This window comes from Stegostoma tigrinum, chromosome 8, assembly GCF_030684315.1.
Source record: "Stegostoma tigrinum isolate sSteTig4 chromosome 8, sSteTig4.hap1, whole genome shotgun sequence".
NCBI lineage: Eukaryota > Metazoa > Chordata > Chondrichthyes > Orectolobiformes > Stegostomatidae > Stegostoma > Stegostoma tigrinum.
The window spans coordinates 64,910,783-64,927,454 of NC_081361.1; the positions used below are offsets into that span (position 1 = coordinate 64,910,783).

Sequence of the window (16,672 nt, forward strand, 5' to 3'; positions counted from 1 at the left end):
TTCTAGCTGCAATTAAACAATATGGCCCATTGATATGTAAGTTTACTAGTTAAATCTTTACCAACACATAACATGCATATCTGTATGCACAAAGTTTAAAAAGAAAATATGGATTTTATGGGTTGAGGGAAAGACAAAGGTTGTGCGATGATCCCTGTTCACAGAATTTACTGAGATGATCCTTTTGGCATGTTAGGATGTGTTGCTCGTTGATATTCCTTCCCCAGGTATTTTCACTTGTGTGCAAGAGGCACAGGACAACTGGTTCACAGTTAAGTCTCTGACTTATCACTTCAAAGCCACAGCTTACAGCAACTGATAAAGGGAGATAAACTGGTTTTCTTCAAGTTTGAGGTGACTCCTGACTCAATATTCACACCCACAGACTATTCAGCTATCTGTGAACCAATCACATTGCTGTTAGAAGGCAGAAGCCTTTGTCATCAACAACTAGTCACCACACCAACTAATTGCATATTGCTGGCTGAATCTCCCTTTGTATGTACCTGCTGGCTCAGCTTGTCTGTAGTAACCTCCCCAACTTGAACATTCAGCAGTGTAAACAGCGCTTGCAGTGTGTGTTAGGGAACTTTTTAAAGAGCAGTAATTCTTTCAACAATCCTTGGGTTTTTGAGCTGTCTTTTCCCATTTGAATCAACGGCCAAGAATACAGAAAAAATAAGAAAACAGTCTTTACAATGAAGTGTAGGAATTGGATACTTGTAGCATTGATGCCACGGACAGTTAGCACTTGATGTTTTGGTCGTCTTTTCACTGAAACGTTGAAAGACTGCCTACCTGCAACAGCTTTTGATAAAATTGCTGTTTGTTTTCATTCTTCAGTTGTGTTACCAGAATTTAGGGGTATTTGCTTTTTATTTTAAAAAATGAAAAGAGAAAGTAAAATCAGCAAGTCAAACACGACATTCCTTAGATAGTCTATTGAGAATTTCAGATGAGCACATTCTATTCAAAACAAAATAAAATCAGACGTTCCCAGAGGTTATGCATGTATCTATTGCCCACAGAAATAGGGAAATGAGGTTTTGGTTCTAAGATGATCTGCAGTTGGACTGATAGATCAATGAATCTTTACTCACAAGCATCTATATTTGATGAGATCTTTCTGGTTTTAATTGTTCTACCCAACCCAGAAGTCATAAATATCAATCCCAATTCTGTGTGCCTGATTCATTTGCAGAAAAATTGACTGACGAATTCTATAAACATGTGATGTGCTCACAGTTGGGATTTAGTTGTTATGAGATTTAAATGTTGATTACTTCCATGATGTACTAAATGGATTTAGAAATGATAATGCAACAGAAACAGAAGATCTTGAAAACTAAGGTACATAAAGCAGCATCTATTGAAAGAATACAAGGCATTGCTTCTTTAAAAGTCCAGTATACAGCTTTTAATGGCAATCAGTTGTTGCTCAGCTGAAAGCTCATGTTCTTTGTGCCTGGGAATTAAGTCACATTTATTGAATGCATAGATAGGGTTAATGTCAGAATCTTTTTCCTAGAGTTGAAATGCTTAAAACTGGTGGTGTGGGGGTATGCATTTAAGGTGAGAGGGAGAAAGTTCAAAGAAGATGTGTGGTATTTTGTTTTTACACAATGGTAGGAGTATGGAACGCACTGCTAGTGGTGGTGGTGGAGACAGATATGATGGCGATGTTTAAGACACTTTTAGATAAGCAAGTGAATATGCAAGGAATGGAGGGATATGGACTCAGGGCAAGGATTAGTTTAATTTGGGATCACGTTTGGCACAACATCATGGGCTGAAGGGCCCATTTCTGTGCTGTACAGTTCTATGTTCTACGTTCTAACTAATATGAATGTAGATATAAAATGGATATTATGCTTCAAAATAAAAAGTGCACATCTGTAAAAATGAGAAATATGGAGCCATTTAATTTAGAAGTTAACATTAAGATATTTTATAAACTAAAGTATGCACCTATTCCAATGGGCTTTTTACCCAACATCTCAATGAAAAATACTGGATTTGTTTGGAGTTTGTTCACTCAAGTAAGTCCGGTACATTGGAGTAATATGGATTCTTGTGCACTGAATAATTCAGGTTGTATTGGTGGTTAATTTAAGTCTTTTATCATAAGCTAATTTAAGGTACAGATGATTCCTGTCAGTCAGTGGGTACCTGGTAGCTGCAATCATTGCTAAGGCCATGTTGACTCTCTTTGTTTGACCTTAAATGATATCAAATGAGTTGTGCATGTGTACGAGTATTGCTGGGCTAGAAAGCGATCAAGCAGTGGTACGTGCCCCCAAGCTCCAGCGATGATGGTGGCAAGGAATTAGCGCCTCAAGCCACACAGCAGTGCATAATCACCTTGCAGCTTATATTGATTGCAGCCTTGGCCAAGTGCAGCACAGACCTCTTTGAACACAGAACTAGGAGCTTCATGAGGAACGATATCAGGAGTAAAACATTCCTTTCTTTGCTTTTTACTTGCTGTTCTTGGATCTCGTGAAGACGAAAGCACCATGGCACAAGTCAACACTACCACTCCTCTTCTGCTGCAGCTTCAGAGGAGCTCCATCAAAGCTCCAAAAGCAATAGTAATAGCTATCAGCAAAAAAAGAGACCTTGTGCAAAACAGGGTCCCCAGGCCCGCTGGAGCCATTGTCTCATTGTCTATACCAGCTGCTGAATAAGGGCCTGTGACCACATGGATTGGTGAGCAATCCTATCCTGGTAGCCCCAAGGTAATAGGTAATTTCTATGACAGCAGTCTTTTCAGGGAGCTAATTTAGGGACATTTCACAAGTGGCAACTCTCAAATGCATCTGTAAGATCTCTGATGCTCCCTTCCAGAGTCTCCCTTTCGCCGTTGATGCAGGAGTCAGATAGTTAGGGCATTCGGATTTGCTGCCATCACTAGTTTCCTGCAGGTTCAGGATGCAATACGTTGCACTTTCAAACAGCCAGTGCATCCTAATATGACCAGAAAGTTTTGTAAATGGGAAAGGTTTCCAGTCGTTTACTACATAAATCCGTTGTGGTCAGAGCCAGAAAATGCAGGTGTGTGCTAAATTTCCAAGGAGCTGCCATGACCCTTACACCTTGGACCACACTTAAGTGGCTTGGGGCAAACAAGGATAGTTGCTGGCTGATGAGGCGTACCCCCACCATACCTGCTAATTAATGTCTAAGAAATCTTCAAACTGTTACCAAGAAGAGACATACTGCCGTGATAGTCCTCCGAAAAATGAGGTTCTGATATGTCGACAGATTTGGCGACATGATGCAGTGTACCCCAGACAGGGCATCCCACATTATTATGGTGTGCTGTACCCTACACACTCTCAGCCACCTAAATAGCTTGGCAGAGGAAAAGATGCATGATCAAGAAGGAACCTCAAGTGGAAGGTGAGGTTGAGAATTCTGAAATGATGTTTCTGACAACTGTCAGAGATGAAGAATACAAGAAAATGGCCTGCTGAGCCAGAGACAACATTTCAATTCTTTGTTTCCAGGATGACAACTGCTGAGAGTCATTTTCTATTTATATTATACTTTCATTTTCACTGTCAGCTGTCTGCTGAGTCCCACACATGGATTTAATCAGATTTTTATTAACTTTTAACTGTGCAGTGAAATAGTGATATTTCCATGCTATTCTGACTTCCTCACCTATGTAAAAACTAAAGTGCGTGCAGTACTTGCATTGGACTAATGTTAGCATTAAATCATAGATACGCTGAGTTCTTTAAATGACCTTGCTCCTGCATGGTAGTTTTAAAATGGTCCTTGCATCAATGACATTTGGGTTACATTCAACAGACCACTTCTTGGTGAATGCTATCAAGTTGTACCAAAAGCTGAAATTGCTCTTCATGCATCTTACCCCTTCAGTATCCTTGGAGTGCTGTATAATAGGAAAGCCTTAGCATCCCCTGTGATGGCTGTTCCACTAATGTGAGCGAGTGTTTTTGGCTCTTCCCTCTGGCTCTTCATTTGAGATTTTGACATGTGATATGGCTATTGCTGATACCACGCCCTTAAATCCCAGACAAAGGACAGACCTTGCCCTCTTAGAACATGTAGATTTTGCTATTGCTCCCATTAGATGCGAGTCACTGGTCCTCCAGTTGGACATCCCATCCCCTGGTTCCTCACCTAATCCTTATTGCTAATATCGCTGCCCTCAAGAGTAATTGGGAGTGCTTTGACTCCAGTCCCTAACTTTATAGGTGCACATTTCCCTGATTAATGAACCAATCTCTAATCACCCAATTTGACAATTCAAGAAGAAGCTTCAAGACATAGCAACTGAAAAGTCGCAAGTCCTTTTAGTGGAACATGCTCTAAATCTTTCAAAGGTTGTGGATTCTCTTCCTTCCCACTATGTCTGGATGTACTTCTTTGTGGGTGTCTCCTGGCACCACCCTGTCTCCTCAAGAAGAAGGGACAACAAGAGTAATGTTTGTGTGCTTTGTCTCCCTCATGCCTTGCTATTGATTATGGGCACCATCACCTAAGTGATTGAGTATGGGCCTAAATGCATATGGCCACCTGAGTGTTTTGCTGGATCTTGGTCTTCAAGGTGGCCATCGTTCTTCCCATAGGGGCAGCAAAATATTTGCATGTCAGGATCAGCAGTGAAAACATAATTGGCTCCGCCATCTTTTGCTCCTGTTTCAAGGGTTGCTGGTACAACTGCGTACGGTTCATATGCCTCCGTTTAGGTTAAGCACGTCTTGTACAGAGGCTTATATGCTGCACAGGACTGCGCAGGTGCCTAGTCTCTCTCAGTTCTTGAAGTGTTGGGAAGGCTTTGGGAACAACTTCTTCCACATGCTGTAGGACTATATGAGTAAGGAAGCCTAAGAGGAAGCATGAATAGTAAAACATATTAATAGTAAAAGATTTGTGAAGGATAGATTGGGGCCCATAAAGAACAGCAGGGTAAGCTTCTCTCTGAAGCAAAAGAAATGACAGAAGTACTAAATAAATATTTTGCTTTTGTCTTTACCACGTTGAAAGATTGTGACAGTGGCCTATTTGAAAACGTGGGTGTTGATCAACTGAGCAGTATGGTGAAAGGTGAAAAAGAACTTCCAAAATGGCTGGCAACAGTCCAGGTAGAGAAATTTCCAGGCTTGGGTGGGAAGTATCCTAGAGATGCATCTTGTTGAGAGGGGTAAGGAAGTAAATTGTAGAGCCATTGACAGAAATTTTCCAGGTGCCTCTGAGCACAGGATTAGTTGTGGGGACTGGAGGAATGCTAATGTGACAGTTGTTTAAGAAAGGGCAAAGGATAACTCAAGAGGCTACAGATCTGTCAACTTGACTTCAATCATGGGAAAACTAACAGAGGCAAAATGCAGGGTAAGGTAAGTATACACTTGGACAAAAGTTAATACTAAACAGTCAGTGTGGCTTTGACACGGCAGGTCATGTCTGACTAATTTAATTGAGTGACAAGGTGACATAGGCAGTGGATAAAGGTAATCCTGTGGATGTTTCATATTTGGACTTTCAGAAAGCATTTAATACACTGCCGTGTGCAGGTTGGCTAGCAAAATAGAAATGTTTGGTATTGCTGGGTCCTTGGCAGCATAGATTAGAAATTGGCTTGGCTCAAAGATTGGAAATAGAGTGTAGATGTGGCTGAACCTTTCTCAGATTGGTAACAAGTTGAAAGAGAAGTTCCCCAGGGAACGGTGTTGGGACCTTTTGCTCTTTATGTAAATGATTTGCACGTTGAGGGCAAAATCTCTAAATTTGCAGATGATACCAAGAATGAAGGATTTTAGGTACATGGAAAAATTAGAGAAACTGAATTATTCTCCTTGGAGTAGAGATGATTTTGAAGTGTCCTTATTGAGGTGTTCAAAATTCTGAACAATTTTTACCGGGTAAAGAGGATATTCTGTTTCCACTCATTGATGTAAGTAACTCGGGATCATGATTTCAAGACAGTGGACGGTCAGTGAGAGCTAGGAGTGATGACGAAAAGCTTCTTTACTCAGTTGTTGCATTTGGAATGTGCTTTCTGGGAAACCGATTCCATAGGAGGTTTCAAAAGAGAGCCGGATATATCTGAGAGTGATCGATTTATAGGGCATTGGAGATAGAGCTGCAGAATGGAATTAACTTCGCTGTTCTTTTGAGAGTCAGTACAGACATGATGGGTCAAACTGCTGCCTCCTGTACCAGAAAGTTCTGTGATTCTGTAGTCAAGCAAAGTGGTGAACCATTCTTGGTAGGTGAGAAGAAAGCATAGTGCCCAGGAACGAATAGTAGTTTGCCAGCATGAAGCTCATGTGAGCCCTTGGGTACACATCATGCATATGCTGTTGAGGCTTGCAGGCTTTGGTGCTGAATGCCTGTCAGTGGCACAGTTAGATTGCAGATCATTAATTTTCATGCACAGCAGCCAGGAATGTTGGTGAGGACCACTGACACTGATTTGTGCTGCTGTCTCACTCCAGCCTAGATGTATTTGATGGGATAGCCTCTTGGTGCCACATCTGAGAAATGTACCCTGTTCTTTGCCAACTCTACCTCACCACCACCGCCTTCCAGTGTCTGTGTTGTCTGTCTAATTTTGGATGAGTGATTTGTTTTCTGCCGAATGGGAATATTGTCTGTATACTGTTCTTTTACATAGAGTAGTTCTTTCCACTGACACAACCCTATCCTTCTGCACTGTTGCTGGTAGAACCAACCTTGATGTTACTCTTGCTTTCAGAAGCTTGTATTATAAACTCATTCATATTTCCCTTTCTTTAAAACAATTGCAAAGGCCCAGTAACCCTCCTGAATTTTAAGATTCTGCATCTGTTTCCCTGTCTTATTTACCTTGGTGAAATGCATTATAAAATGTATGTGTTTTTGGTGCAAAGCTTGTAGCTGCTTGACTAGTTACACTTGATGTTTTGAATATAAATTTATTGTTAAGGAACTCTGTTGCCATGGTAGTGGTGCACAGCCACTGGAAATAATCTTGAATTGTGAACACTGCTCAGTTATTCAGAGGATTTAGTGACAATTGAACGTATAATTAAGTAGTATTAGTAGGTTTTTACATCTCAAAGGGAAACAAAATCTGTTATTAAACAGACCTGAATAGAACAGAAGTTGGATTACCATAAATTGCTGGCCATGAATGTAGTTTATTATATATTGTGACGATGCAGAATATCAAGCCAAACCAAATCATCTTCACTATTGTATCAGAGATAATGGGAACGGCAGATGCTGGAGAATCCAAGATAATAAAGTGTGAAGCTGGATGAACACAGCAGGCCCAGCAGCATCTCAGGAGCACCAAAGCTGACGTTACAGGCCTAGACCCGTCATCAGAGACGGGGATGGGGTTAGGGTTCTGGAATAAATAGGGAGAGAGAGGGGGAGGTGGACCAAAGATGGAGAGGAAAGAAGATAGGTGGAGAGGAGAGTATAGGTGGGGAGGTAGGGAGGGGATAGGTCAGTCCAGGGAAGACGGACAGGTCAAGGAGGTGGGATGAGGTTAGTAGGTACGAAATGGAGGTGCGGCTTGAGGTGGGAGGAAGGGATGGGTGAGCGGAAGAACAGGTTAGGGAGACAGACAGTCTGGGCTGGTTTTGGGATGCAGTGGGGGAAGGGGTGCGCTGGGCTGGTTGCGTGATGCATTGTGGGGTGGGGACGAACTGGGCTGGTTTTGGGATGCGGTAGGGGAAGGGGAGATTTTGAAGCTTGTGAAGTCCACATTGATACCATTGGGCTGCAGGGTTCCCAAGCGGAATATGAGTTGCTGTTCCTGCAACCTTCGGGTGGCATCCTTGTGGCACTGCTGGAGGCCCATGACGGACAGGTTGTCGAAAGAATGGGAGGGGGAGTTAAAATGGTTTGCGGCTGGGAGGTGCAGTTGTTTATCATGAACCGAGCGGAGGTGTTCTGCAAAGCGGTCCCCAAGCCTCCGGGGAAACCAAGCGGAGGCTTGGGGACCGCTTTGCAGAAAACCTCTGCTCAGTTCGTAATAAACAACTGCACCTCCCAGTCGCAAACCATTTTAACTCCCCCTCCCATTCTTTCAACGACCTGTCCGTCATGGCCTCCTGCAGTGCCACCACGATGCCACCCGAAGGTTGCAGGAACAAAAACTCATATTCTGCTTGGGAACCCTGCAGCCCAATGGTATCAATGTGGACTTCACAAGCTTCAAAATCTCCCCTTCCCCAACCGCATCCCAAAACCAGCCCAGTTCGTCCCCTCCCCACAATGCATCACGCAACCAGCCCAGCGCACCCCTTCCCCCACTGCATCCCAAAACCAGCCCAGCCTGTCTCTGCCTCCCTAACCTGTTCTTCCGCTCACCCATCCCTTCCTCCCACCTCAAGCCGCACCTCCATTTCGTACCTACTAACCTCATCCCACCTCCTTGACCTGTCCATCTTCCCTGTACTGACCTATCCGCTCCCTACCTCCCCACCTATACTCTCCTCTCCACCAATCTTCTTTTCTCTCCATCTTCAGTCCACCTCCCCCTCTCTCTCCCTATTTATTCCAGGACCCTCTCCCATCCCCATCTCTGACGAAGGGTCTAGGCCTGAAACGTCAGCTTTTGTGCTCCTGAGATGCTGCTTGGCCTGCTGTGTTCATCCAGCTTCACACTTTATTATCATCTTCACTATCATTGGATTCTCAATGCAGTGAAATTAAAACCTGCAATGACCCTCAAAACTTCCCAATTTATGAATAGCAGATCTTGGACGCCAAGTTTATAACTTAAATAAAAAAGGAACAGATTTTTTAAAAAAACCTAATTTTAGCAGAGCACAGATGAAAAGGTAAACTAATTGATATCTATGATCCAAAGTCCAATCTTCTTGGATCATAATGACCACTCTCAAGACAGACACTGTTAAGGAACAAGTTTTTAAAAAAACTGATAAAATAATTGGAATTTGCCACTTCAGTGAACAGTTTGCGACAATTGATACCAGACCTTCATGAAATTCTTAGGCAAGTAGGACTGTATACCTTGCTTGAAATTCAAAAGTCACTGGTTAAGGCAAATGGTTTCAGCAGAATTCAAGAAATATGTACTTGCAGATTGCGATTCTTTACTCGGAGCCTTCAAGAATTTTAGAACAGAAGAAAACAAAACCAGGTAGCACTGTGTCTGGAAGTCTTTTTTTAAAAAAAAATCACACTGCGCCCTGCAAAACCAATCAGTACCAGTTCTGTCTTGATTTTTCACCTCTTCAGTCCGTGTTCTTTGGCTGATTAGCACCAGTTCTCCCTTGATTGACTAATTCAACATCGAATCAGCTGCCAGCCCTGAGCATTGTTACAGCTCAGTGCCGATTCATTGACAGTATCCTTTGATCAGTAATTAATTTGCATAATCGTTTCCAGCCCAGTTCCCAATAGAAAATAAAAGCCAAAAGAATTGTGGATGCTGTAAATCAGAAAGGAGACCAGAAATTCCTGGAAGAGCTCAGGCAGTCTGGTAGCATCTGTGAAGAGAAAATAGAGTACTGTTTTGGGCCCGGTGACCCTTCCTCCATTATGAGAAACATTAACTCACATTCACTCCCTCCTCCACTGACGCTTAGTAGCAGCGGTATGTACTATCTACAAGAGGCACTGCAGAAATTCACCAACCATCCTCAGGCAGGAACTTCCAAACCCACAATCACTTCCATCTGGAAGGGCAACGGCGGCAGACATATGGGAACACCACCACCTTCAAGCCATTCACCATCCTGACTTGGAAATATATTGCTGTTCCTTTACTGTCGCTGGGTCAAAATCCTGGAATTCCCTCCCTAATGGCATTGTGGGTCAACCCACAGCAGGAGGACTGCAGTGGTTCAAGAAGGCAGCTCACCATCACCTCAAGGGCAACTTGGGACGGGCAAGAAATGCTGGCCAACAGCAACACCCATACCCCACAAATGAATAGAGAAAAAATTGATTATCTCAAAACGTGCACCAACTGCTGCTGAATCCTAAAAGCAAAATCTTTTTCATCTAGAAACTTTTCACCACTTTGTATTGCCTTAGTTATTGAGTGAATACTCTCCTTTAGTGCCTTTGTTACCAAGAGTGGCTCACGCTTCCTGTTGAGTCTGTCTTTTTGACAAGAATAAATTCTGCTGAGCAATATGAAAGAGATGCTGAAATGACTACCATTGATTTTTATTTTTTCCCTTTGTAGTCTATTTTCCGAGCCCACTTTCGACAGCTCTTCCTTCATACTACTGTAATTTAAGTTGAGGACACTGGTTTGAAACTCAGATTGCTCTCCCTTGAACTGAACGTGAAATTCTACCGTGTGGTGATTGTGACTGCCTCGAGAACCATTAACTGTGAGATCTCAGTGTTATCCCGTGCAAATTACCAGATCTAAAATAGCTGTTCCGAGATAGGATCTGCAGCTGACTGTTCTAAGAAATAATCCCTGAAGTCTGATTTGTCCAGTCAATTTTTTTGGTTGTATTTTGTGATAATTTTAAGAAACAATAAATTCCAAAATTAGTGGACGCATGTGTGAAATTGAATTGGAAGAACCAGAGAGAAGTGTAAAACTGGAAGCAGACAAGATAATCTTGGCAAAGGTTCAGTTGAAACAGAAGGATCTAGAAATAGAATTGCAAAGAAATAAAAAGCATTTCAAAGAGAAATAAGACTGAGGAAAAGAGCATTTAGAAGAGGACAGAAAGAGGCGAGAAAAAGAGACAGGAAGGAATGTGTGAGAATTGCAATTTTAAAAAGCTTGAACTAAGCAAGGAGCCCTAAACCTAATGGGGAGAGTCTGCCCCCAACTCCAGAGCTGTTTTAAATTTCTCCAAACAGTGCCAACATTTGAGGAGAGAGATGTACAGGTACTTGTCATTTGAGGCAATGGCAAAACAGTTGAAATGGCCTTCAGATAACTGAATACGATTGCAAAGGAGATTAACAGGCATGAGGTTTGTGCCATGTGTTCTGAGAAGACCTCCACTGATTGAGATTTCAAAAAAGCTATCTTCCATGCATATGAGTTAGTATGGGAAGGTAATAGGCTGAAACTTTGAAACCTACTCACAGCTTGAGCAGAACTGCATTTGATGTTTGGTTGGTTGCAAGTGCTTTTAGTAGAGGACACCTGCAAGAGCCTTACACACAAGATTTTCCTCACTCCTTCCACAAAACAAGTTTATTTTTTTTAAAAAATTATTATTTTGTGAGACACCAAGTTTGTTTGATAACTATTGATACAGTACATGTCTGAGATGCTTTAACGAAAGAAAATATGTTAATAAGAGGTATTAATAGAATTTATGAAGTTGTTCCCTGCACAGTAGTTACCAGATGTCTTGGTGAACAGCATTGCTGCTTTGGGAATTATTCCTAGTTCACTTAATGAAGGGTAAATTTTTATATTGGATAATGTTTTGGCTAATGTCAATGATAACATGGTACCCTGTTGTAGCAGTTGCTTGATCATACTGATCTTGCCAAACTCCCCAGACTGACTCTGGCCAAATATGAAAAGCTGATTGCTGATAATGAGCAATTGAAGAAAATAAATTGAAGGATGCAAAAGTTGACTCTTCACAAAAATGAGTTTGCTCATAAAAAACATCATCTGGTGAGAGCACTTTCGTGTCAATCACAGGAGACAAAATAGTTGAAAGAGGATTTCAAATACCTAAATGATAAACTTGAAGCAAATTCAACTGAGTCAGATCTTAAATTAAGACTTGAATAACTTCATGTATCAGAAGTCTCTTTATGAAGTTCTGTTTTTTTTAAGAAAAAGCATACCGTAAACCAGGAGAGCAATTGCTGATCAATCAGGATAGTTGGTTGAATGCAGAATTGAAAGTCCAAAATTGACTGACTATGGGGGCTCCATTGTGAAAAGAATAAAGAAATTTTTGAACTCCTCTGCAGTTTTGAAGAACAAATCCAGATGAAAGAAACATAGGAGCAGGAGTGGGCCATTCAGCCCTTGCAGCCTGCTGCAACATTCAATGGGATCATAGCTGATCATCCAACTTTACCATATTCGCACTTTTTCCTTCAAACCCTTTGATTCCTTTGTCCAACTCTTTTTTTGAAAATATTCAGTGTTTTCCACAGGCTCAACACTCTCCCGGTGAAGAAGTTGCTCCCCATCTCAGCCCTAAATGACTTGCCCCCGTTAGTTAAACTGTGACCCCGATCTAAATGTGTTGTCAGCAGGACGATCATTCCTGCACTTATCCCTGATCTAATATTATAGGTTTCTTTTAAACTCCAATGAATATCATCCTAACTGGTCCAGTTTCTCTTCAAATGTCAGTTCTGCTCTCCCAGGTATCGGTCTGCACTCCCTGTATAGCAAGAACATCCACCCATGGGTAAGGATACCAAAACTGCACGCAGTACTCTAGGTCTGGTCTCGCCAATGCCCTGTACAATTTCAGCAAGAAATCCCTACTCCTATTGTCAAATCCTCTTGCTTGATGTCTTCACTGCCTGCTGCACTTGCAAACTAGAGGATGGGAAGAATATACTTTTGAGGCAGGGAGACTAAAAATATTAGCAAGGAATAAAACATTAAATAAGTACATTCTGGGATAAATTCAGGTGAAGGTGCAAGATCTGTGTTCAGCGATTAAAGCCAACAGGAATACAATTTTTTAAAAAATATACAAACTCCAGAACAAGCCAGTGAATAAACTTTGTTGTTAGCAAGTTTTGCTATTGAAGTCTTAGTTACTAAAATTAGCCAAGCTTTAAAAGATGAATGTGAAAAATACTCATCAACTAAGAAAATACAATTTTCACTCTGACATTGTACTTCAGTTTTACTCAGAATGCAGTCCATCCACTCGAAAGCTGCAGGACAGTCTCTGAACTGGATTGCTGTATCTCTTAGTCCCCTCTCTCCCACCCATTTTAGATACTGCTGTTTGTCTCTGCTTCCCCACCCCCCTCCCTCATTTTGGATCCAGCTGTCAGTCTCCAGATCCTCCTCCTTCTGAAGTTTCTGCTGGCTGTATCTAGGTGTTTCTCCCTTCCTCTCTTTTTAGTTCTGCAGTCTGTCTCTGAGTTCACCTGTCCTGCTGTATAATTTGTAATCTTCCTTAAAAGTATAGGTAGATGGCTATCTATGACCTAAAGCTCAACCTCTGCATCAAATCCCAAAATGAAATTACTGTATTAACTATTTGTTGTCTTGTTTAAGTATTCTGTGCCATGTTTTTGACGCTTTGTCAGTTCTGCACTGTAATGGATCTGAGACCATTGTGCATAACAGTCTCTTCTCAGTTAAATACAAAAATCTTGGCTTCAGGAAAACACTCCTCATTTAAGAGGAGTACAATTTTGAGTTGGCCTCTACTGTTTAAAAGTGACTGTGTTATTTGAAAGATGTCCTTTGAAGGAGTCAAGCATTGAGCCTATTGACACTCTTCTATCATTTTGCAATGAAGTTCGTTTGCTTATTTTAAATTACAGTCTGGGTTATTTAGCCACAATTTCTATTGATCAGGTTGTAAAAGTTGATTGTTAATTAGTTCTTTATGATTTTTGGTATAATTGACCTAAAGTTAGCTGGTTGGTTGGCTTCACTCTTAATAGTGCCAACAATCATTTTAATTTGTGATGACGTTTAATTTCACTTCCGACTGCAGCTCTTTCCCCTTCCCAGCCATTCACCTTCAAGTTACTGAAGGTGTTACAGCTCTTTGGTCCACCTGATTTTAAATAGCTTCTGTTTGAAAATCTGATGGAAACTTGCTTCCCCATAGTCATTTGTCACTTAAAAATTTCCGTCGGAATTGACAGTAACCTTTGAATAATACCTGTAAGTAATGTTAAGCCTGTTGAAATGACTCCAATTTCAGAATAGAATCATGCATTTTTGTTATTATTACTGTGAGACAACGGTGGATCCAGGGGGCACCATCATTGTGGTGTTGCGTGACAGAGCTGTTAATTACCTTCTTTCCTGCAGCCCCAGGAGTTAACAAATAGTTGCTTGGAAGAAGGTAGACCTTTTCCAATTCTACAGACACTTGAGGCTGGAATCAGTAATTTTTCCAAACAAACTCTCTTGCATTTGAAAATTTTCATCATCCTTTAAATGAATTAATGGAAAATCTCCATGGACATGGTACCAAAAGACGTATTAGATTTTGTCAAAATCTCATTGACTGCTGTGGTTTTGGACGTGGCATTTGTCCTCCGTGGTGAGCCTATTATGGCTATTCTTAATTTGTTAATGTGGGCTGAGTGTTCACACGTGTACCGAGAGCAGTTGTAGCATAGCTAAAATCAGTTCATTCAACAGAATTCAAAAATCATTTTTGGGACTTTGTGACTTGCTACTGTGCTGCAAGGTAGCTTTTATATTTGGCCATTGAAGAATCTTTTAATGTATTTGTTTATTTGCCCTCTTAATCCTTATTTCGCTGATGCCTTATAGGAGATCTGTAATTTTAACCTTCCTCCCAACTGATAAGAGGCAGAGGTGGATTTATTTTATGGTGCTGTCAGCAGCATTTTGAAGACATTAATGTGGAATTGAGAACCTATTTTGTCATATAAGGAGTGTGATTGAGTTGTGATTATGTAACTGAACCAATAATCAAAACTGCAGACTAATGATTCAGAGAACACGTCACATCCTACCATTGCGACTTCAGAATTCAAATTGATGTTATGATATCTGTAAAGTGATAATGGGGCTATCAGATTGTTGTTACCCAGTTTACTAGCCTTTACCTGTCTGACCAGTTGGATTCCTGCCACAAAATAACTGTCAATTACCCTCTAAAGTTGTCTAGTTCATATCAAATCACTATGCAGGAAGCTGAATAAAGTGGAGGCATTAACAGACTGTATTGCACAGCGTATGTAGTCTTGGTGTTGAATACAGTATTAAATGCACGACTGATTTGTACACTACACAGAGCACTGAAATTATAATTGGTTTGATCAGTTTTCTAACATGATTGAAGAGCAGTGGAATTGAGAACATGATTTGAGTTTTTGGTGGCAGCTAAAATAGGATGTTTTTGATTTTTATGTAGCACTGACAATTTCTAATGACATTTTTACCAAATATGTCATATTGTTCCTTTTCTCTCCTGTTCTATTCATTTGCAAATTTTTTGATTTCCTTCACATGTCCTATTTCCATCAAGCTTGCTCCTTCTGTTACACATTTCCCAATCTGAGACTGTTGTTACATATCCCCATTTTCCTGCTGCCACATTCCAACCAGCATGCATTTTTCTCCTCGGAGATCCTGTTCCATTAAAAACTACAGACATGTATCTTCTCTTAGACTGCCACTTCTGTGTTGTACCTTTTCTTGGTCCGTGTCCATTTATTTAATCTGCCAGATCTGTCCTGAGTTGTTAGTGAGTGCTTACCCAAGGCTTCAATTCTTCATCTGACATGGAACGTAACACTCTTGCACCCGTAGTAATATAGTTTCAACAAGAAAAAAACCTGCTGTAGCTCCTAAACATGTGCTGTGGTATGACTTCATAAAACAGTATTTTGCAGCTAAATAATTAGGTAAAGAAGCTTCAAATTTATAACATGAAGCTGGAGGAGCACAGCAGACCAGACAGCATCGGAGGAGCGGGAAAGTTGATGTTTTGGGTTGGGATCCTTCTTCAGAAATTTCTTAAGAAGGATCCCAACCCGAAATGTCAACTTTCCCGCTCCTCTGATGCTGCTTGGCCTGCTGTGTTCCTCTGGCTCCACACTGTTATCTCTGACTCCAGCATCAGCAGTTCTTACTAACTCTTCAAATGTATAATGCAGCTTGATCACTAATTATGAGAATACTTTTTTAATCAGCAACAAATTATAAATTGTTAATTTAGTAAACATATTTTTATATACTTGATATGGGAATCTGCTTGAATTCGATGTGCCCAATTTTGCATTTGTGAGCATTGTTATTATGAATCCTCTAACTTAACTGTAAAGATTTCTGTTTACCTGTCGGCATGCTGAAACACTGTTACGATGACTGTCAACAAGTAAAAAGATGAGTACTGGGATGTAGTCTCATTTTAAAAACCATTTGCAGTTGGAGTCTTAGATTTTATTTACCAGCATAAACAATAACTCATGCATTTTCTGTGATCTGTTCCAGATCTGCACAAATGTGTTTTTGTAACTTATTTTATTTCAATACTGTAGACTCTATTCAAAAGCAAATTGTCAGAGCAGAGATCCCAAATGATATAAAAACTCTGTGTTGGAAATGGTATTTTTTTGGAAGGGGAAACAATAAAAAGGATGGTTAATAGAACTGAATTTTCAGTTTTTTGAATACTGCCTTGCACTCAAATTTGAAGAGAGATCACATCATTTTAATCTGTTATCTCTACACCTGGGTTTCAATTCTCTTTGCCGTTTATTTCTTTTAGGTTCTGAAGTTTCATATTTCTGTACGTTCTCTTTTGTTTAACTGCTTTAAGCTGTTCATTGTACCCCCTCACTGTAACTGGCGTGTAGAGTTCATGAAACAATAAGATTATTGGTTTGCTGTTTGTATATTATTTCTTAAGTTACATCTTATTATATTTTAGGACCCAGGGATCATCCTGATATTGTTGATTCATTTATGCAACTCCTGGCACAGGTGTGTTTTTGTTTCTTATTTCATTCACTTTATTTTTTGTTTAATTATATTAAACCTGAAATC

General features: G+C 40.6%; 1 protein-coding gene across 5 annotated transcripts in view; it reads left to right on the forward strand.

The window, feature by feature from the left end:
- Nucleotides 1-16,672, forward strand: part of ipo13b (importin 13b) — a 180,111-nt gene that overhangs the window by 142,155 nt on the left and 21,284 nt on the right. For 4 of the 5 annotated variants that reach the window (XM_048539244.1, XM_048539246.1, XM_048539248.1 and 1 more), the window contains one exon: nucleotides 16,557-16,609. The exons of the other annotated variant lie outside the window; for it this stretch is intronic. In XM_048539244.1, coding sequence (XP_048395201.1) covers nucleotides 16,557-16,609 — 53 coding nt within the window. The remainder of the gene's footprint in view (nucleotides 1-16,556; nucleotides 16,610-16,672) is intronic. 5 annotated transcript variants of the gene reach the window in all.